Raw genomic sequence first — 21936 nt, 5'->3', positions numbered from 1 at the left:
GGTCAGCATGGAAAGGGGGCCCAGCGTCACGTGAGGGTATCGGAGATAAATCCACAACTACAGAATTCAGTCCATTCCCTCAATTGCTTTTCCAGGACACTTGTAATGGGAGCAGCTTACAAAACGCCACGCTGAGCACACACCTTGCCACAAAGACCTCCAGCGTCATCACTCACAAGCAGAAAGAAAAGCCACAAAGGGGGTCAAGGAAGAGGACGGGGAGCTTGGGACCCTGGTAGCAGCCTGATATACAGGCAGTCCTCGACTTCCAACATTTGGAGTTAGGGTGTACATTTATAAACGTGGCGTTTCAAGTTTCTGACATCAGTTTCAACTTTACAACGCTCGATCTGATGCAACACCACACCAGCAAACAAGTTCACTGCATCGGCGGTGTCCCTGGAAACCATCTATCCAAACTTGCTTGGACACCTTCTTTAAGAAAGCACACAAGACTCCTGAGAAGACTCCAGCTAAGAGCCCTTCAGAAAGTCCAGCAAAGTCACCTCAAAGAAGTCCTAAATCAATATGATTGCTATTTACAATATAAGTGTGTTAATATAGCTGTATTATTTATCTATAGTTGATTGAGTACAAAATTCTGGGTTATTTTTGGTGAAAATAAAGCATCAGGCCTTGGTTCAGGAACCAATCCCCATTTATAACATTGTTTCCTATGAGAACAATGGTTCTGAGTTACAATGTTTCGACTTAAGATGCAGTTTTCAGGAACCAATTGTGTTGTAAGTCCGAGGACTGCCTGTACGTCATACAACATGAGCATTACATGCCTTGGGGAGTCCATTCCTTTCTAGTTCCTCAGCTTCTCAATTCATGTTGCTTGGAGAAGCACGCTCAAACTTCACCTTTTTTCAGCTCCGAGGATGAAAATAGCTGCATCTCCTCTTAAGAGTTGGTCAGTGCTACATACAGATCCTCCAGCAGACGACCTGCAGCTACCATGCCACTGGCTAAAGGTCCAGAAGTTTCTCATCAGGTAGAGGTGATGGCACATGGGATGAGAAGGCCACATGGCCTGCAGTCCCTCTATGTTTTCCTTTGCCCCGGGGGTCTCAATTCCTTGTTGATGTGGGGATGTGAAGAATTCACCTCATGTCAGGAAAGCTGAATGTGTCAGGTTTTTTTATTTCTCCGCAGCATGCTGGTTATTGCCAGTTAAATCTGACTCTGTACTTAGATTTCAGAGGCGCTGTCTGTTGGCAACAATTTTTCTGGTTTCTTATCTTCAAGATCCATTTCTAGCAGATCTGCTTGGAATACTTCCATTTCAATGGCTATGGACAGGCTCTCAAGAAACACAGTCCTATCTGTCCCACTGAAGTCTACTTGTAGCATTTGCTCTTCATTCTCCTCCGGGGGCTGAGAGATCTTGCAAGCTCTCTCTCTAGCTTCTTTGGGCTCAGGGATGACGGTCCTTTGCACATCTTCATATCTCAAGCTCCCAGTGACCAAAAGGGCACTAGAGTTGCTTTTGATCTGCCCATCCATATCCCCATGATTCTTGAATGCCTGCTGGGCATTTTTGGCAATTTCCAGATTTATTGCAGGAGGCATCTCTGGAGTGTAGGATTCTTCATGGATCATTTCATTACTGCGCACTGGCAGCTGTTGTGAGTGAGCTACATCTCCCGTTCCTTTCACAGGAAATGCCCACAGATGGGTCATTTGTCCATTACAAACTTCTCCCTTGCTGGATTCACCTTTGTCCGCTATCTTTGTGCTAGCTTCCCAACCACACTGATTTTTTCCTGCTCTGCCTCTCTCCCATTGAATTGATGCCACATGACTTGTTGCTGTTCTATGTAATCTTCCATCGGTTAAATTTCCATCTTCTCTATTGGCTTCTCTGGCCAAATCTGTAACCTGCACTGAAGTGGACTCAAGCCAGTTGGTGTCCCAAGATTTGCCAGACTGTGCAGTTTCTGATGCTGGGCGGTTCCTGGCTGAGGGTGTATTTCCACCCACAGGGCAGTCACCACATTCCATGCAGAGATCTAGGTCCTGCACTAATCCTCCAAACATTTGTTTTTTCTCAGAAGTGCCATTCTTACTATTCTGTCTTAAATCTTTATTCCAGGCTAGATTACATGCTGAATCTTCCGTATGCCTCTGACCTCCCTGATCTACTTTCTCCCATTCCTCTCGCAAGTTCTCTGCTACACATTTATCTGCAAAACATTCCATTGTGAAGTCTGGTTCTTGTAGGTCTTTGGTGCCTGTAGAAGAGGTCCATGACTTGTCATTATATTTGTTTTTATTCAGGTTATCCATCTCGGTGTTGTTTGCACTCTGCATGTCTGGGCCGAAGAGCTGGTTTCTCCAATTCCCGTCATCAGGCAACACACACAAAGATTTTTCTGCTGTACAGAGAGCCTCTGTGGAAACCTGCAGGCAGATCTGGCCTTCATCTTTTGGAGAGTTTGCAACCCAAGCACAGCCTCCTTCATATTCCCATTCTCGCACATCTAACACAGTTTCTCTGACATGAGAGGGGATAGGGGTCACAACGTCTGATGGAGCACTGCCACCTTCGACTCCTGTCCTCATTTCAGAGGCTGCATCCTGCTGCAGGTTGTCCACACTGTCCAGAACACAGGAGAAGCTGTCACTGTAAAGATTGTGTCTGTTCTGACTGGAGGCTTTTTTCAGGGCTGAAACAAGGAACAGTACAAAGTGAGAGAAATACCAAATCTTCCTCCACTCTCTCTCTTTGCTCCCACTCCACTGCATCCAACCCTATGTGCAGCTCCTTTTCCTGTACACATGCCTACATGATATTTTGTTTATCCTGTATGATAGAGCTTGAGTACTCGCTGCTCAACATTTTCTTTTCTAACAGGAAAGTTAGGCTGTCAGATGGCACAGCCACAACAGGCTCATCCTTCACAAAAGCAGATTTTAAGAAACTTAAAATGGTCTTTGGGACTGGTTTGTTCAGAGGAGCCAATAAAAGCAGATGGGCCAGAGACTTGGCTCTAAAATGAGCACATTAATGATGCAGCTTTAGCATAAAAGCTCTTCTATTTAATGTTAAAAACACGAAAGTAACTAATATGCAGCCTTCCAATGACATCATGGCTGTAAAATGGGATTTATTTCCACACTAGCCAGTGAGAAGTTTTGTTGCTCCAGGCAACAGGAGAGAGAAAAAAAGAGTGCAGATTGGCAGAAATAAGATATTTCAACATTGGAATCCTGGAACTAGCCACAAACAACATCTGGAAAATGTTTTGAATAGGAAAACATGAAACTCACTATGTAATGTCTTTTTAAAAAATAGCCATACAGCAGAAAGAATATTACAGCTTAGCTTCTGTAAACATTTTAGTTAGTATAATCTATCCTCTCTTTAGCAGAGAGTAAAGCACCAAACAGGGCTGAGTTTGGTCTGTTACAGACTGGTAAGGGGGAATCCATTTCCTTACCTTTGCTGATTGCCTCCATCAATATAGCAAGAACCATTTCTTCATAAATATTTTCAACATTTATGATGTCACTGAAGTCAGCAAACACGTAACTTTCATATTTGGGCAGCTCCTACCAAAGCAGGTAGGAAAAAGGGAAGTCAGTCAGTAACAGATACATGTCAGAGACATAGTCAGGGCCAGTCTTTGGTCAGACAGCACCTAAGTTGAGGCAAAATATGGCATGCCCCACTGTTTTGGAAGATAAACGTTTGCATTTAATTCTGATGATACTCTGTAGTTTCTGTAACTTAACTTGATTATCCAGTCACTAATGCTGACCCTACATATATAACATGCCATGCTTATTTATAACCTTCACAAGGATGGTGGAGATTTCATGGTTAGCAATCAAAATGGGAGGTATTTACATGAGACAGTTCAGACTCCACAGAAGTCAGGAGGGATAACTGAGCTAGGCTCAAGACTCCTCATACAAGACACTGCATCAGACTGGTGGTGGAGGAGGTAAAGGCTAAAAATGTTGGGGAAATTACCATTAGCCTATACGTGTTATAGAATCATAGAAAATTAGGGTTGGAAAGGACCTCAGGAGGTCATCTAGTCCAACCCTCTACTCAAAGCAGGACCATCCCCAATGAGATCATTCCAGCCAAAGTTTTGTCAAGCCAGACCTTAAAAACCTCCAAGGATGGAGATTCCACCACCCCTCTAGGTAATCCATTCCAGTGCTTTACCACCTTCCTAGTGAGAAAGTTTTTCCTAATATCCAACCTAAATGTCCCTTGATGCAACTTGAGACCATTGCTCTTCATGTTGTCTTGCACCACTGAGAACGGTCCAGGTCCATCCTCTTTGGACCCCCACTTCAGGTAACTGAAGTCTGCTATTAAATCCCCCTTCAGTCTATTTTTCTGCAGACTAAATAAGCTCAGTTCCTTCAGCCTCTCCTCACAAGTCATGTGCCCCAGACTCTGAACTATTTTCATTGCATTTCACTGGACTCTCTCCAATTTGTCCACGTCCTTCCTATAGTTGGCGGGGGGGCAAAACTGGACACAATACTCCAGATGTTATGATATGAAATGAATGGATTCCCATCCATTTAGACAGAGTTTTGGCACTAAAGACCTGGTACGGTTGTTTAAAGCCTCCTCTCTCTTCAGTCCTGCCCACCAGTGTGGCTGTAAGGCTGTAGAGAGAGATGCTACTGGGAAGAGAATTCTCTTGTCAGCCTACTAAAATCTACTGGGCGGGGAAAGACTTTCTGAAGAACAGAATACAATCCGCTTGTATTAGCGCCATCAGGTGACAGCTGAGGTCTGGGCCCCTTTCACCCTCTTTCAGATTCAGGCTTACCAATTTACACTGGGGCTCCAGGCTCTTCAGTAGAAAGGGAAGGAAGATCTGAAGCAGCCACTCCTGAGCAAACTGCTTCCGCATAGAGCTGCTGTCGTAATCAAATTTCTAAAAGGCAAGCACAACCACATTTAAGAAGGAACCTGTGCAGCAATGAGGTGCTTTCTTCAGAACACTGCTGCATCTGTTTCACCTGGGACAGCTCAGGGACTGCGATATGTGGGGAGCATAGCAATCAAGGGTTCAAGCACAGCAGAAGAGCCACCTAGTGCTATGATAATCTAAGCATAAAAGAGATCTCCAGAGGTCATCTAATCCAACCGCCTGCTCGAAGCAGAATGCACCCTATCCAAACCACCCCATACAAGTCCTTGTCTAACCTATCCATAAAACTAAACAACAACCCTTCTGCATAACAATAAGGCATATTATCCAAAGACACCAAGAAGTACCCTAACTTGCCACAAGCAAAGCAGGGGGATGAGGGCTGTCAGTGTCCCTCAACTGCAAAATTTGTTAGAAGACAGTTGAGAGATCCCAAGAAAAGACAATCCCAAGCAACATCTGGAAACTTACCTTTAGCACCCGACCCTTGACCTTTTCTAGAACCTGAGTGATCTGGTTGCGGTTATTTGCCATGCTCAGGTGTTGCTCTGAAAGTTGCTGGAACGTATGGATCGAATTCTGCATCAGCTACAAAAGCAAGTCAGTTAAGTGAGCAGCAGATCCAGGATATTCACAGTCCTGTAGTCAAAGCTCATTTCCACCGTTCCCTGCCTTCTGGGCAACCCAACCTGTTTTCTCAGCAATCTCTTTGAATCATGCAGATGCCCAGGGGAACAAAGACACCATGAAAATATAGCTAAAAATAGACCATCTCTGAGACAGATATACAGGGAGTACCTGAACAGCTCTCTCTTCCATCTTCACTATGGATGACATGCTGGCCTCTCCCAAGTCTGTCCTCTCAGTTTCACCAGCTTACCTGCTGCATGAGGTTCTGAGCTCCGAGGACCAAACTGGTCATGCTGTAGAAGTTAAATCTCTCCTTCAGTCCCTGCAGGCTGTCTTTATAGAGTTCTGCCTTCTCATAACAGAGATGCATGAATCCAGGGTTCTGGGATATTTTCCCAAGTGTGAGAAACTGTATCACAGGAGTGGAGAATTCGTTAAGTTGTGAACAGTGCCCAGGGTCTATAGTGATCTATGTAACTGCTAATTATTATGTGGGAATGGTCAGGATTAAGCAGTTGCTCACTCCAAACCACTACAAAAAGGATGTCAGATCTGACCCTTGTCTTTGGAGCCAACTTTTGCTCACAGTATGTGCCCCAAAGCAATTCATGAATAGGTAGAAAAAATCCCCCTGCAATCTTTTAGAGAAGTTCAGACAAGTTTTTCTCTAAAGCTGCTTCCCTTTATCAAGCTACATCTATGGTATTGGAGTAAGAGTCAAACCATGATGTAGCACCAATTGGATCACAGGAGCACACTGACTTCACAGTTCAGAATATAAGCTTTTACAAACAGTCAGAAAGAGTATAGTGCAATTGGGAGAATACACCTGAAGCTTCCTGAGCTGGCTACTGCTGGAGGCAGCATGCAGAAGTAGGTGGTCTATTTGCATTCCTGTGCCAGTTAGACAGGTGGAATTCAGCTTCTATTCTCAGTGTAGAGAGTAGAGTGTGGGGTGCTATGCAGGGGATGAAGAAAAAGCAGGCCCTCCTTTTACCAGCTTTAAGTCAGGGACATTTTCTTTCAGATTCAGATCTGGCCACCACCAAGCCCAGACAACTCCCACGGACTTTACCTGAGGCTGCCCTTGAGGACCATCCAGAAGATGCAGCTGGTGCAGAACACAGCAGCCCACTTTCTGATGGGGGGTGGTTTCGCCAGGAGCACAGTACAGTCTGCACTTTCCAGAGGCACTTCAAAGGTGTTGGTTTTGATTTTTAAAGCTCTACATGGCTGGGCTCCTACATACCTAAGGGACTGTCTTGTCCCTTACATTCCATCACAATCCCTAACATCATCTGAGATTCCTGCAAGGTAGTACCATGTGTTCACTGAGCTTGTTTGGTGAAAACACATGGAAAGCCACACTCAGTAGCTACTCTTCAAGCTTTTGAACTCTCTCCCTCTTGTGGCCCATCAGAGTCCAGGCCTGAACATCTTCTGGAAACGATACAAGACCCTCTTATTTGGGCAGACTTTTGGCAGGCTGGGTTAAGTTTTGGGGCACTGTTTAGGGAGTCTGTTTAATATTTATTTTAATATTTTTTTCTGTTTTTATAATTTATCGTATTTTATTCTGAGCTGCCATGAGGGCAGCATATAAATCAAATAAAATCACCCATATCATACCTCCTTCTGCAAGGCGGAGGTCGAGGAGCTCTGGACAACTGTGATCATCTCATCAACTCTGTCCACAAAGCGTGAACGTACCATATCAAATCCTTGGCTGATCGGATGCATGAGCTCCTCCATCACACAATCCAAGTCAGGCTCCACTTCCTGCCGACAGCAGGACTCTGCTGGACTCTGCACCACAGCTGCCAAAAATCAAAATCCCTAAGTTTGTCCTAAAGAACTAGAATGGAATCCACACTGATCTGGATTCACTAAGCTAAAGTGCAAGACTACAGAACACACATCACAATATGATCTAAACATAAACACTGCAATGAGGATTGCTGTGGCAATGTTCAAAGCAACTCTTCATAACAAATGCATTCCTACTCCAACTGCAATACTGCACAATTTTTAGAATTTCAAATAGAATTGAGAACGTTAAAATGCCAAAGCAAAGACTACATTTTCACAGAATAAACACCGCATGCCCTGGGTCTTTGCCCACTTTTCCTTCAACCTTGGAGTTTTCTGGATATCTGATCCTTTAAAGTCAGCATTTGATCCAGGTCAGGGCGAATCTTCTTCTCTAGCTGAATATGGAGTTTCTCTTTCTCCTTCTGAAAATCCAAGAATTCACTAGAAATCTGGCTGAGGACCAGCATGTAGACTTCCTCCAGGAACTGACCAGCCAAGTGGGGACCAGATGAAGAAAAAGAGAGATAAGAAGAGGGGAAAATTTAGAGTCTTCTTACAAGCCATGTGCAGCGTTCAGGGGAATTATCGGGTGGTACTATTGTATGCAAGTTTATTGTTGGGTCACTGTGCTCACTGCTAACTAGCCCATTTTCTTCCCCCTATATATGGTAATACCCGAGTTTGTTGGGACTGATTGGACTAATCCAGAGCCACCTGGCCTAACTCAAAGGTCAACATAATCATTTCTTGGGACATCATCTTTTTCATCCACATGAAGCCATAAGCAGCAGATCACATGGCTATCACCTTCCAAATATTCTGGTTTACTTTTGCAGAATACATTACAGCAAAGGCAACAGTTTTATAGGCATTATGAAAGGCAGACAGATTGTGGGGTGGGCAGTGGAACAGATCTTTGCTCTGAGGCAAAAAAGTTAAGCTTTATATATAAATTCTGCTTGGTCTCCCCAGTCATAGTCTCCAAAAAATTAAATGAGGCAGTGTTCCAGTATCAGAGGTGAGTATTGCCCCATGGACTTACTTGACACCAGGTCTGTCTCCTCCTGTTTTCTGACCCTTTGAGATTTGGGAGGACCTGAGACTGCAGCACTGGCAACAAATCCTCCACCAACACATTACTGAGAATCTAAACCCAAAAAAAGGGTCATCTTAGAAAGCTACTTGCCAGCTATGTGCATGGTGCATACGACAGATCTTTGGCCTTGGAATTCTCAGTCCTGTACAAACCTCTGGTTCTGTTCCTAAGAGAAGATCCCCAACTTTGTAGCTGCCTTTTCCTTGCCTGTAAAACCGCACAGCTTCCAAGAATGCTTCAACCTCCACAGTGTCCCTCCTCTGTAAAACTGAATCCCAAACACCAGTTAATCTCAGTATTGTCTAGCTCAAATCAGTTAGAAAAAATGTGATAAACTTTGTGCATTCAGATCTAGCTATGTATTAAAAAAAATGTTTCTCAAATCTTGGAGCTTCCATCAGCACCTAGCGCTTACTTGTTCAGAAACCCAGTATTCAGAGGTCTCTAACATTTAATTTTATTCATAGATAAACCTTCAGCAAAAGGACTTCACTGTGTTTTTGATGATCCTCGTGTCACTAGAACTCCTCCCTCCGCACCTGAGGCAACATCTGCAAATGGGGCAGATACTGCTACTTTCAGGTGTTACCTGTACTGCAATATCGGATCCCATCTCGAAGGGCAGATTTCCAGGTATGCTGGGATTCCACAGAGTCTGTGCAAAGACAAAGATGCTTTCGGAGCGGGTGGTAGAGGAAGAGCAGAAACTCTGTTGGTGGGTCACTTAAAGCGTCTCGGTCTTCATGGGAGTAATCACCTTGAAAAGCACCAAAATAGGTACAAATAGTGACTGTTTGAATTGACTGTTTCCAGAAATAATATGTGATGTTCCCCATAACTCTTAGTGGCCTTGGTATTTCTTACTGAAGACTGCCACTATAGTGCCAAGAGGAAATCCTGTCTTCTGCAAGTGACCTGAGACAAGCTGAGCTAAGGAAGTTAGAGAGGGAATCATAAATGATTAGTACTAGTCAGGATTTGGCCCATAAGTTGTGGCTGAAAAAGTACTGCTCAGAAGTAGTAAATAAATGCAGTAAAGTTCAGCCAAAGAGTTGCACAGCTGCTTTAAAGCAAGTCCTTTTTTTTTTTTTTTTTAAGTTAGCATCTTCTAGAAAATATGTCAAAACTATACATGGCCAAGATTGTTCCCGTACAGCAAGCATTAACACAATCTGTTCTGTTCTGAAAGCGCCTGTTAAAGTCTTACTTCCTTTCCTAACAACTCTTTCCAGACTGGAAATATTCCTTTGCTGTTAGCAATTTTCAGTGTGGACTCTTTATAATAATAGTTAAAAAAGCTATCAGCAATTAACATATTGCTATAACTGCATGCAACTTTAAGGAGTACATTGGCAGTTTCTTTTCAGAGCTGATAGTTTCCCCTGAAAAGAGAACAGAAGAAGTTGTCTTAAGTTCCTTTCATTGGCAACATCTCTCTGCAGCTGTGCCTAATTTCATATCACTTCCTTATAAAAACCTGGTTTCTTCGTCTGGCCAAACAAAGCCCTGTGGCCTGCCAACAGTGCTAAATACAGGCATTTTCTAAAGAGAAAAAAAGTAGACAAAATAACTTGGAAGGCGGCAGCGGATATAAACAGGGAGATCCTGAAAACTCAGCGTTTGACCCTCATCAACATAATGTTTCATTTACATTGCGATTTCTAGCTCTAAGCAGCACAGAAGCCGCAGAAGCCGTGAGGCCCCTGTTCATGTATAACAAGACTGTTCCACATGTGGGGTACTTTCTTTTTCCTCTAGTCAGACAGCATCCGTTGGTCAGATACATAGCCCTTCCTATGGAGAACTGGTATTATTTTCTCATGTAATGCTGAGACACACAAGCAGGACTGCAGTTATCTCTGAGTCACAGCAGGAAACATGACAGACTTACCTACAAACCCCTGGCAGAGATTGCTAACCAGTGTGGTGTACTCCCTCCGTGTGGTCACCAGCAAGTACCCAGTCAGAGTAGTGGATTCTCTGGGCTCACAGCCCTTCCCCCAGGCCTAATAAAACAGACGAACAAATGAGCCTTCAGTGAGGGTTCAAGGACAAAATTCTTCCCACAAACTGTGATATTACGTTTTTGGGGCCTGCGTGACAATTGCAAACTACTTGAGGACGGAAGGAGCACATTTACCTCTTTACTATCAAAGCACTCCAGCCTGCAATCTCCCAACAAGATGAAATAGTTTTCCTTCCACTTGTGGGACTCCTCATGATACTGGGTCAGGAATCCCTCATGTAGAAGACTGTTAGGTGGCTTCCAGAGCTGGGAACACACAAGACAGGAAACAACAGTGAAAGTGCAGACTTTTGGGAGAGGTATTAAGCTGCTCTTGGTTGTGCAGCACCCAGCACAATGTCTCCCAGACCTGAACTTGAACTACGGCAGCCACTACTACAATTATTATCATTATCATCAATGAGGCAACTGAACAAGGACACCTAGTGGCAGGAGAACAAGGCTTACAACATGGAAACCAGCAGCTTCTATCCCCATGCTGTGGTCATTGGGGCTCATATCCTCACACTTGACTGATGAGGCAGCACATACAAATACATGCCGGAGATTAATGACAGTCCTTACAGTACTGAAAGATGCTAGAAAGTACAGGAGCCCAGGGAGAAGCCAGCAGTTCAAGTGACCCTAGCAGAAAAAAAATCCTTCTGCAGTGTAATAGGACAGTACCTCTCTGTGATTTCTCTTTTCCCACATTTAGCTCCCACAAGTCAGTGAGAGGGGGGTGTGTGGAGAGAACATACAGGTACAAACTGCCCTTCTCAGCACGTACACCCATATGTACAAGCTGTGCATATGGCTCAGCTGTTACAATGGATCTAACCCTTTGAACACTCAGTGCCAGGGTATAAAAGACAAAGCAGTCCTTCCTGTTCAAATCAGTAATCCGGACCCCAGTAGCCAATTACACGGTAAACATGCAAAGGACAAGGAAGCAGCCACTGTAGGATTCATCTTATAGCAACTGCTAAAAGGACAGAAATTTCCAGGGGAACACAGCTATGCCCAAGACATCAATGCCTTGTAATCATGTTTGCAAGGTACTTACTTGACTCTGCAGCAGCTGCAGAGTGGGTTTGCTTTGCGTGTCTAACTCCCTCGAGATCTCTTGCAGAACAGTGGCTGCAAGCTGTCGTTGGTAATAGGGCATGAAGTTCTTCACCATGGCATCTGTGCAACCTGGGAGTGAAGAATAGAGACAGCCAAGTTCTTGAAGCACTTGCTCTCCCAAAGGAGGAGATGCAGGCATCTGTGTCTAATTAACATTGTTCCCCTCATCCAAAAATAGCTTTAGAATTACTAACATAGACCCCAGGGACAGAGGCTGCCAAGTTCAGATGTAGAAACACAAGTCCTCGAGGACTCCAGTGTAAGGGTGCCAATCCAGGCCAATGCTGGCTGCACCACAGGACCGTAGGATTGCTGCAAAGCTACAACCAGAATCTGAGAGGGAAGCAACATGCCTGAGAGGGGGGATTGAAACAGTGCACACAGAGCCAATGCTGGGAACCCTCTGCTTGTGTAGGTGAAAGCAATAGTAGAGAGCAGGCCTGGCAAACACTAGGACAGAGCCCACTCTGGGGGTTGCTTGCTGTAGCTGAGGAAGTAACAGCTCCCATTACTGAAGCAAGTCACATCAGCATATCAGTCTGACCAAACTCAGTAGGTCTGCTGAGAACAAGGGCTAATTAGCCAGCAACAGCATTGACTGCCTCTGAGGCTCAAGGGAGCTCTTTCAGAGCTGTGTCAGATAGTTCTGCACTGTGCTCCATTAGGCCACAGAGCATACACAGAAGCCAGGGACCCCAGGTCTCCATTTCTTGTTGTAGTCCCCAGACCACATTCCCAAATAGCCTGCATTTGCACAACATGAGAGGCAAATTCAGTCGGTGCAGCATGTGAAAAATGTCTAAGCAAAACATGAGGGAGGGGAGTCTGAATGTCAAAGGGTCTGATGCTATTAAAAGATAAAAGATCCCTGTATGCCACTGCTTCTCCAAATAAATTCTTTCTCCTGACTAGAAAGAGATGAGAACAAGGGAATGATTTCAGAAACAGCTGCCGAGCTATCGAAATGTCATGCCAGGATTCCTCTGTGAGCTCAGACGAAGCTGACAATGCAGCCACAGTACGGAGCTCTGAAGGTTCCCTGTGGTACGTTCTCTACCCCACTCCCTTTAGTCTGGAGACTCATGAAGAGGCAGAGAAAAATGTGGCTCAAACACAACGAGTCGGGGGAAGTGACAAGCATCTAAAAACAAGGCATTTCCCAGCTCTCACACAGGGCCATTCACAGGGAGACAACCAGAGAATGGCTGGTCTTTTTTTTTTTTCCACCAATGTTTGCCTGAGTAGCTCAAAGTCTTTGAACCACAGGCCATCTTATTATGGAAGAGAGTTGTAATCAAAGCCTAAATTTGGTTTCATGTCTCCATCAGCCCAAATGTGAGTTCAGAGCCAGCACTGGCAGCTCTCCAGCCATGCACAGCAAGGTTTGAGCCGTGCTCCTATTGACCACTGCAAAATCTGCCAGCTACTGGAAAGGAAGGCAATGCAGCAAGCAATTGCACTACCTTCTGCATGGAGTCTTGGACAGAGCTTAATGGTACCACTGAGGCTTACATGGATGTAACATACTGTGGGAACTGTGGCACAGGCAATGTCATCAACAGATTTTGAAATCTTTTTTGCTACAGACACTCTACCAAGCAGCCGTTAAGCAACTTTGGCAATGGTGACTTCATCTGTGATACCAGTGGGCTTGATTCTCCATCACCCGGCCCTGTTGTTTGTCCCTTTGCAGAGTGCAAAATACCACCAGATCAGAACAGTTGTGTGTTACATAACCACTTTGCACAGATGTAAAAGGAAAATGCAAGGTGCCAGGTGAGGGAAAGTCAGGTCCAAGGCATCTAATTGATGCAAGTGAGTGAAACCTACCCCCACTTCCAAGCCCTGGGGGTTGACAGTAATAGTCAGGAGAGAAGAACTTGAGACCACTGTACCGAGGCCCAAAAAATGAACCTAGACACAGTGCTTTGCACTGAGAAGTGGGTGCTCAGGAGCCACACTTGAGGGTCTGGGAGGTTATTAAGGAAAATACTCAAAGGTTTTTACATCCTTTACAAGACAAAGCCATTGCAACAATCGCACAGAAAAATAAGTACTCAAGACTGGATCTTTACCTTACCCCTTCTGCTCTTCCCACTTCCACCTGTGCAACTTTTGGGAAGTCACCATTTCTTAAACTTCTGGTCCCGTTCACCACTTCCCATGAGATAATGCAAGAACAGAAGTCTTGCCAAGGTTCAGTGCAGCTTGCTTGTGACAGCTCACCAGTGTACTGGCTCATTTCCTACAGTGTTAAGTGGAATCCTAATAAAAACTTAAGGACAGCCAAATCCACTCTTATAATGCTCTCTCACTTGTCCTAGATCCCCTGTACATGTATAGCCAGCAATATAACAATTTTTAAAGGGTTTTCACTGCAGTCTCTCTGGTCCTGAGCTTAACAGTGCCTGCTGATTTGCAAATGCACTCCTTCATCAAATACAAACTAATTAAGTCAGGGACCCAGGAGGACAGGCAGTCAATCCACTGTGAAACAAGGGCACCTTATCTTCTTATGCTACCTGTTCCAAGTGCTTTTACCATTTTACTTATTTAACTTCGACAGGCCTCTGCTGTCTGGTTCCAAGTTAGGCAAGTAACCTATACATCCTGTTTCCTCTGTGGTGCCAACTGGTAAATGAGAGGTTTATGGTGGTCAATGGCAGCACGAGATAAACTGTAGCTGACTAACAATAGAAGCAGCAACACACAGGTCCCACAGGATACCGAGTCCCAAACCTGTGCTGAAGCTCTTATACTTCCAGTTGCTCAGGCTGGCTCACTGGTGAACAGTTTCCTGTATACACTTCGGAGCCCTGATTGATAAAGTCCTAATGAAATGCAAATTAGCATCATTATAAAATATACCATATAAATAAGACATTTCCAATTAGCTGGAATACACACCATAAAACAATTTTCAGCAGGAAAGGGCTGCAGGACAACAGGGGGGACGCAATTAAATTAAACTTTAGTAGTTATCTTCACTACAAATGGAATACTTGCCTTGATTACCAAGATTTTGATAGTTCTATAGTGAAGATGACCTAAAAAAATAGATCATTTCAGCTAGCTGCTCAAACAAATTCTCCTGCTGTCCAGGTGAGCAGAGGCCAGGATGGGAACTTAAGCAGTCAAGCAAATACTGTATAAATTACTAACCTGCAATCCATAGCTGGAGTGATGCAGACAGATGTTTGCACCTTATAACAGCTGGATGTAAACATGAGTATTGGTACTTAAATGGCAGCCAGGCTTTAACCTCTGAGTCCTATCTGGCATCAGGTAGTCATCAGCTGAATTATGTAATTAAACACATGAACTTTGATGCTGAAAACAGTAACAAGTAAAAGCCACTCCTTACCTCTCAAGTACCTGCGCTGCTTTCCATCTAGTGGTCTGGAATACCTCCCTCCCATCTTCCACGCTGTAATCCTGCCTGTTCCCTAAGCTTCCTGTCCAAGGTCCTAAGCAGAAAGGAGCTGCCCCACAGAGCAATTTGTTAGGCTCTGCAGCAGGGATTGCCCCTTTCTGTCATACTCTTCTCCAGATTTTCCGCTCATAAATATTCAAATGTTTCTTTCAGAGCAGCCCCTACACCCACACCCCTACACACAAGCAGGTCTTAAAGAGACAGCAGCACTGCAAGCCCCACACCCATACCTTAGACACAAATGTTAAGAAAACGTTTAAGCCACTTAGAGGATTGTTGTGTTGTTGTTAATCCTGAGAGGGTCTGTGTGTGGTCATGGCTGATATAACTATGTCAATAGCTCTATTCATTATTAAATAGAGTGGAACAACTCTGCCATAATTTTGGGCACAATGGAACTTTACACTGAAGAATAAAAATACCAAATTGTTTCAATATACTGCAAGGTGCAATTTCTCACCTAGAAAAAGTTCTGCTTACAGCAACCTCACCTGTGCAGAGGAAGGAAAAAAGGATTTCTCTTTCACCAAGTCCCACTGCACTGGAGTTGGGATTTATGGTGGCTGGGGACATGCAGACTAGAAAGTCATTGGGTGTGATGTAATCTGCTCCAAGATTTTAATCACAGGTGCCCATAGCTTACTTACAACTCCCTCTTGCTCCCTCCACAATCCTGACCACCAGCAGTGCAGGACATCCCACAATGAATTAAAGGAATCTCTCCACAAGAATTGAAAGCCAGAGGCAATTTCATTTGCAAACCAAGCAACAGTGACCAAATCTAGCAGTGTTTGACATTGGGATGTTTTTGAAGCATTTCAGAACTTGAAAGCAGAGTTTATATTAAGGACAGTTTTTTATGGAAACAATGTGTACAGGTCATTGCCTTGCACCTGTTTTCAGTTCTCAGTTCCTTTACAGAGTTTCTGCTTCTCCGGATTAAATTGAACTACGTGATCTTCTACTTTTAATGTTGTGCATCACGCAGTTTCCAATGACCAAATGACCTCACCCCAGGATATGTAGAAAGAGGAAATGCTCTGCTCTCTCTGAGCTGGAGCATTCATCAGTTGAAAAGCCAAACAGAACTCTACTGAAAAGCAACAGACCTGAAAACTACATAAATGAAATACAAAAATCTTATGGGAAAATGGCCTCAGAATCACCAAGAGACAAACCAGGACCATACAGCAAAAGTGAAGGAGAGTTGGCAGTGTCCTGTAAAACACCACTCAACATAAGGAGTAAAACTAATCAAACATGCTGCTTTGCTCCATTTGAGGAATTATTTCCAGACCCTTTTACTGCTCATGTAATTCAAAACCTATTTAAATCACCAACCTGTAAGAGTTGCGAGTCAGGGTAAGCATCTGTCAGATGTCTGAAGGAACATGTTATCAACCACAGTTGTATGCAGAATTCCCACCGAGCATGCGTGCATTTTGCTAGTTTCTTTGTTTTCACATTCCAAAACAGAGAGCTCTAGAATTAGGCAGGAATAAGCATGATGCCATTTTCTTTTATTATGATTTACAGAACGAATTCCAAACCCCAACCAGGAATTTGGGTCTTGTTTTGCACTTTTAAGAAAGGTGAAACAGACAGTTGCATCCTTTCTGGGGAGTGTCCTTTAAGAAAGCATGAAGAGTTTCTGAAAAGGAAGAGTGCTTCTAATTGCCTAATCTCAGGAGATGCTGTGTACCTTTCACTCCAATGCAAGTCAATAGGAGTGGAATGCACTCAGGGCCTCACAGATTAAGTTAAACAAGATCAAAGCAAGAATTGGAACAGTAATGCAGAAAAGGGAGGTTGCAGAGCCTATGAGTGAGAGGCAATAGGAAGGGACCCTCAGAGGCTGCAATTTTTGAGGACAAAATAGGGCATTCAGTAAACGGGAGGGCTAGTTCAGGTGCAAGGGGAAGCACACAATAAACCCCCAGCAAGTGAGAGAAAGATGAATGTGACACAAAAGCAAGAAGACTGATAACAAATGCAGAAAGCATAAACACATACACAACAGTCTTCTAAGTCTCCCAACTCCAGCTTTTACTCAGCCAGATTAGGAAGAAAGTGCAGGTGCATTTCTGCCTGGCAGTGTGTTACTAAATCTGTTTCCTGTTTCTGCACACAGACTGCAGCTGCCCCAACAGTCAGGAGATTCTGAGACAAGGAGCAGCAAGAACCACAGATGTCAGTGTGCCAGAGTCTACCTGCATCTCTGTACAGCTGCTTTTAATGATAAGCTGACAGAAGGGTAAAGAGAAGAGCTCACAAACCAGCCTTCCTTTGCCCAATCCTGCTGGAATTTATGAACTAGCAGATGAATGCAGCAGAATCCAATGGTGTTGGGAAGAATCCCAGACCAAGAAAGAAAATACTGTTGGGGAAGTGGCAGAAGTTATACAATGCTGTTAAAAAGAGAGGGGATTTGATCCATGGAGGATGAGCAAACTCTTGTCTGGACCAGTCCCTTAGGAGGACCCTCTTTTGGATCTATTCAGATAAAAGGAAAGGGATACACCCACAAAAAGCACAAGTCCTGGGTCAAAGACCTGGTTTCAATCCTTCCTGTTTGCCCAAATTTCTGTCCAGCTTTTGCACATCTTTTCTATAATATGTGACCTTCAATTTACAGCTCAGAAACAGGAGTTTGGATTCCTGAGTTTTATTCCCAGTTTGCCACAGATTTGCTCTGATTCCTTGTATAAATAAACATTTCACCATCCTCTACTCAGTTTGTTCACCAGTAAATTGGGAATAACATTTACCCCAACTCCAAGGAGTTTGCTGCATTTCCAAACAAACCTCCCATCGCCCAGACATCTGTAGTACTTTCCCCTGAAGGAGCATTAAAAGCCCCAGAATCAACAACTTCCCAAATCCCAAGACTGCTCCTTCACAAGAATAAGGGCTGAAAGCTCATGCCTAGAGCTGCTAATTAAGTGAAGCTGCTACCCAAAGATAGAGCAAGCAAGAGCCAAATGGCTGAAATGTACATCTTTAATATTGTGCATTCACTTTACACCACATGAACCGTTCACAAGACAGACTGCACCACACTATCCTCCTCCACGATCCCAAGCATTTCCAGTTGCAGCTAGAGATCAAATACAAGCACCCTATATCTTCCCTCCCCAACCAAAGAGATTATACAGTGCTCCACAAAGTACCACTTGCTTAAAAAGAGAAACAAAAAAGACAACATTAGTTTAGTGCCACTCTCAAGTACTATGACCAGATGTGGAGTCCTTGACTTGGAATGTTACAGAGCCAGCTCTTTGCAGGTCTTGCAGTCAGTGGATCCCGATCCTGAAACCCAGCCGAACGTTTGGTTCTACAAGATAGAGTGCTTCTCGAAGGGAACAGTCAGCTCCTTGGCTGCAGACTCATCCAGAAACCAGTGCAGCTTCCCAGTATGAGGCTGGACAAGAGCAGCAGGGAGAGGGTTCGCCTCATCACCTTCCAAAATTCGCTGTCCAAAGAAACAGAATATTATCTTAATCAGTTCTATTAATGCAGGGGAAACCACACAATGAGACGATCAATGAGATTTTCATAAAAACCAAGCAGACATTATAGGGCTGGCTAAAAAAATTCAAGCCTTTTATTCCTCCAATGGAAGATGCCTTTTTGACTAACTTGAAGATTTTGGTAAAGATTTGGGCTTTTAATTTTAAAAAAGAACTACAACTTTTCATTTTGAAAGCTTACCTTTAAGATGGCAGCTTTACTCTCCCCTGTAGCAACAAAAACCACAGTCCGCGCAGCATTCAGAACAGGCAGAGTTAGCGTTATCCGCTCAGGAGGTGGCTTTGGAGAATCACTAATAGGGGCAACTATCTTGTCTTTCTCCTGCCAGGAAAAACAAAAGCAAAACACGAAAGTCTGTCAGAATGGTACAGAGGGAGGGGTCAAGCTAAATGACAGCCTGTATGAGACTAAAGATCAGTACCAGGCCTCAGCTCCAGATCGCCACAAATTAGTACTAAAAACCTTCACCCAGATGTCAGCTAGACTCTATACAAACAGATCCCTGTGGCTTCAGTGAGGTTCCACACGGGCACAGAGCACCAGCAAGGATCACAATGCAAGAGCAGACTTAAGGGGACAATGCCTGTGAGAAGAGTCAGATTCCAGCAGCTTTCCTTCCCTTCCCTCTTTCCTTTCAAACTATCAACTTTGCAGCTGTTCATCCCACCGCCAAGCTCCTCAGAAGCTTGGAACAACCACCTGCATGTACGCATAAATCTATCAACCACAAAGTTTAAAACTATAGCAGACAATATAGCATGTCTCATCGGACTCATTAGTAAAATGTATCATTGATATCCTACTATACAGTATACCCTTTCTAGCTCTAAAAATCTCACCTGTAGAAGTGGATGGTCTGGGAACAGAGAGCAGGTATGACCATCTGGCCCTACTCCCAAAATCAGCAAATCAAAGACAGGCATATTCTCACCTTGAAAGGCCTGCAGAAAGGAACACAAACCCAGAACAATTAAATCAAACAAAGAGTAAACCAGGGCACTGAACAGAAAAAAAAGCCTAAATCACACCTGAGTCTGGGCTGTTCAGCTGGTTCAGTATACCTTGAAGAGCTGATTCTTAGGATCCCAAGATAACTTTATCAGTTTCTTTTGGCAGCTCAATAATTTCGTCCATTTAAGAATAGTTCTGTTAAACCCAATTGTTTTAAAGCACAAAGCTCTCTACAGAGTCTTCTGGGGAAATTATTAACAAAGTCATATGGGAGAAAAAGAGGCTATTGTAGAAAAAACAGATTTAGGAGAAAAGGACTGAATTTAAGGCCAAATTTAAGATTTTATTTTAAATGTATTTATTTTTTTTTTTACAAAATTACATTATTAAGCATCTTATTTTTTAAAACACTTTAGCATAACATGCTTCCATCTGTGGGAAGAGAGATTTCATGACAATATTTCTAATTCAGACACTAAAGCTTCAAACTAGAACCTAAAACTCAAGTAAATTTAATTCAATTCTCCTAACTGACTAAAAAGCCACAAGAGTGCAAATGGTATTTGCAGCCAAAAATAAATTAACGTCTTGCATCATTAGTGGCAACACAGCTATGCAAATATGGGTTCTAATTTATGACTTTTAAGAACACAGTGACTGATTAGCTCGGATTTGATAGTGACACACAAAACAATATTACTGCACCTCTTTTAACTTTGCAGCATAGTCTGAAGCAGCCTCTTCAACAGGTAACAAAGAGTTAATGGTAATCACTTGGTTTTCTGGGATGGAAATCTTGGAGAGGAGATGAGTCTGAAACAACAATCCAGTCCCACAAAATTACAACCAGGAACAAAGCCATACTGTTTTACGAAAGAGCCTTTTTCCTTCCCACCAATCAAGAAAACTACCACGCATTTCTTTCCAAGCTCTTGTGCAGGGGACAACATCTGCAAGAGCTAGAGACTGTAACTGTGCTGTTAACTCAGTGTTACTGGATTCAGGAGCTTTGTGATATGTGGCACTTGCAAACCTACCTGGACTTTGTTAAGGAGAATTTGATATGGCAGACACTGCACAATGGAGCTCTCTCGCAGCCATGTCCCTGCTCCCCTGTGTGGCCAGAGGCTAGGCATTTTCTCCCTGCCTCAGTTTCTCTTCGTCAGGCTGGGAGCACCCTGCTGGCTGCTTGGAGAACTAATCCAGCTGCACACGCTGCAGGGACTGCCGCTCAGGACAAGGCTGCGATCATCAGTCACAGAGAAAGCAGGGCAGAGCCGTGCCTACAGACCAGCTGAATGTGACAGGGGTGGGCGCAGTACAGACATTACACTTTTACTGGTATAGGTGATCAGAAACCAGTCTGCCTGTACCTGTAGCAGAACAGATGCCTGGCGTGCACAGGCTAGTATAAATAGGCAGAACTAAGCTAAGGTTTGCCCCCTCCACCAAAGGGGGGGACGGACGCGTGCCCCGTCTGAGCCAATGTGAACTACGCTGCTCACAGAAGACGGCGTGGCTGAGATCAATCCCGCCTAGGGCTCTCTGAACTTCCGAGCCCACCCCAGAGAGCTCGAACTTTGCGAACGCAGGATCCCTCTGCCAGGCACCCAGGAAGTCCTGCTCGGGAAGCACTTAACGAAGGGGCCGCAGGGTCACCAAACCCCCGCCCTCTGCTCACAGACCTCGCTCCCTGAGATTAGGGGCGGATGTTTCTGAAACTGATTTCAACTCCGCCAGTTCAGTCCAATACAACACCCATCCAGGTGGATCTGAAAGCGGCTTGGGCCATTCTGAAAGCAGTTTGCATGCAGGGAGCTTCTGCGTGGTTACAGATTTAAACCGGTTTCTGATCACTTATCCCGGGTTATCTGTAAGTTCCGTCCCCCCGTCCCCGGGAGCTCCTTCCCCAGCAAAGGCCCGGTGCCCCCGCCCGCCCGCCGCGCCGGCACCTTGTAGGCCCCGAAGGTGCTGTCCGGGTGCTCAGGCGGCACGAGGCGCTCGTCGCAGAAGGCCAAGACCCAGCGCGCCGGGGCGGCGGGGCCGGCGGGCGGGGCGGCGGCGGGCAGCTCCTGCGCTAGGATCCGCACCAGGCTCCCGCCCGACAGCCCCAGCGAGAAGCGGCCGCCGGCCTCGGCCGCGCGCTGCGCCACCAGCTGCGCCAGGGAGGAGCCCAGCTCCTGCGGGGACGGGAAGACCGAGATGTGGCGGGGCGCGGAGCCGGGCATAGCGACGGCGGCGGCGCACGGGAGGGAGGACGGCGGCAGGGAGGGGCCGGGGCCGGAACGCGGGGCGGGGAGCGGGGGGGACGCAGCACGGCGCACCCGGCCAAGCGGAAGTCGGGGAGAGTTTCTGCGGTGGCAACCGGAAGTCGGGGGAAGAAAAAAATTCCCTCAACCGGGCTTCCTGCGAGAGAGCCGGGCTCGGGGAGAAAAAGGGA

The 21936-nt window shown here is 44.9% G+C and overlaps 2 protein-coding genes across 2 annotated transcripts; both read right to left on the bottom strand.

Moving 5' to 3' along the window:
• Nucleotides 1-1184: 1184 nt before the first annotated feature.
• Nucleotides 1185-12222, bottom strand: NIBAN3 (niban apoptosis regulator 3). Its single transcript, XM_090059707.1, has 13 exons — nucleotides 11520-12222; nucleotides 10589-10720; nucleotides 10340-10454; nucleotides 9038-9205; nucleotides 8601-8716; nucleotides 8395-8499; nucleotides 7675-7837; nucleotides 7170-7357; nucleotides 5791-5949; nucleotides 5382-5498; nucleotides 4806-4913; nucleotides 3447-3558; nucleotides 1185-2672 (listed from the first exon to the last, which is right to left on the bottom strand). The coding sequence occupies exons 1-13, from the start codon at nucleotides 11718-11720 to the stop codon at nucleotides 1195-1197; spliced, it is 3162 nt and encodes a 1053-aa protein (XP_089915833.1). The 5' UTR covers nucleotides 11721-12222; the 3' UTR covers nucleotides 1185-1194.
• A 5778-nt stretch (nucleotides 12223-18000) lies between these two features.
• PGLS (6-phosphogluconolactonase) lies at nucleotides 18001-21819 on the bottom strand. The gene is made up of 5 exons (XM_090061204.1): nucleotides 21449-21819; nucleotides 20202-20309; nucleotides 19385-19486; nucleotides 18726-18866; nucleotides 18001-18486 (listed from the first exon to the last, which is right to left on the bottom strand). The coding sequence occupies exons 1-5, from the start codon at nucleotides 21722-21724 to the stop codon at nucleotides 18349-18351; spliced, it is 765 nt and encodes a 254-aa protein (XP_089917330.1). The 5' UTR covers nucleotides 21725-21819; the 3' UTR covers nucleotides 18001-18348.
• Nucleotides 21820-21936: the final 117 nt, after the last annotated feature.

The sequence above is a fragment of the Crocodylus siamensis genome, chromosome 8 (assembly GCF_052110815.1).
Source record: "Crocodylus siamensis isolate JL-2025a chromosome 8, ASM5211081v1, whole genome shotgun sequence".
Lineage (NCBI taxonomy): Eukaryota > Metazoa > Chordata > Crocodylia > Crocodylidae > Crocodylus > Crocodylus siamensis.
Note: the sequence above shows the minus strand (reverse complement) of the source record. Positions and strands in the feature narration are given on the sequence as shown.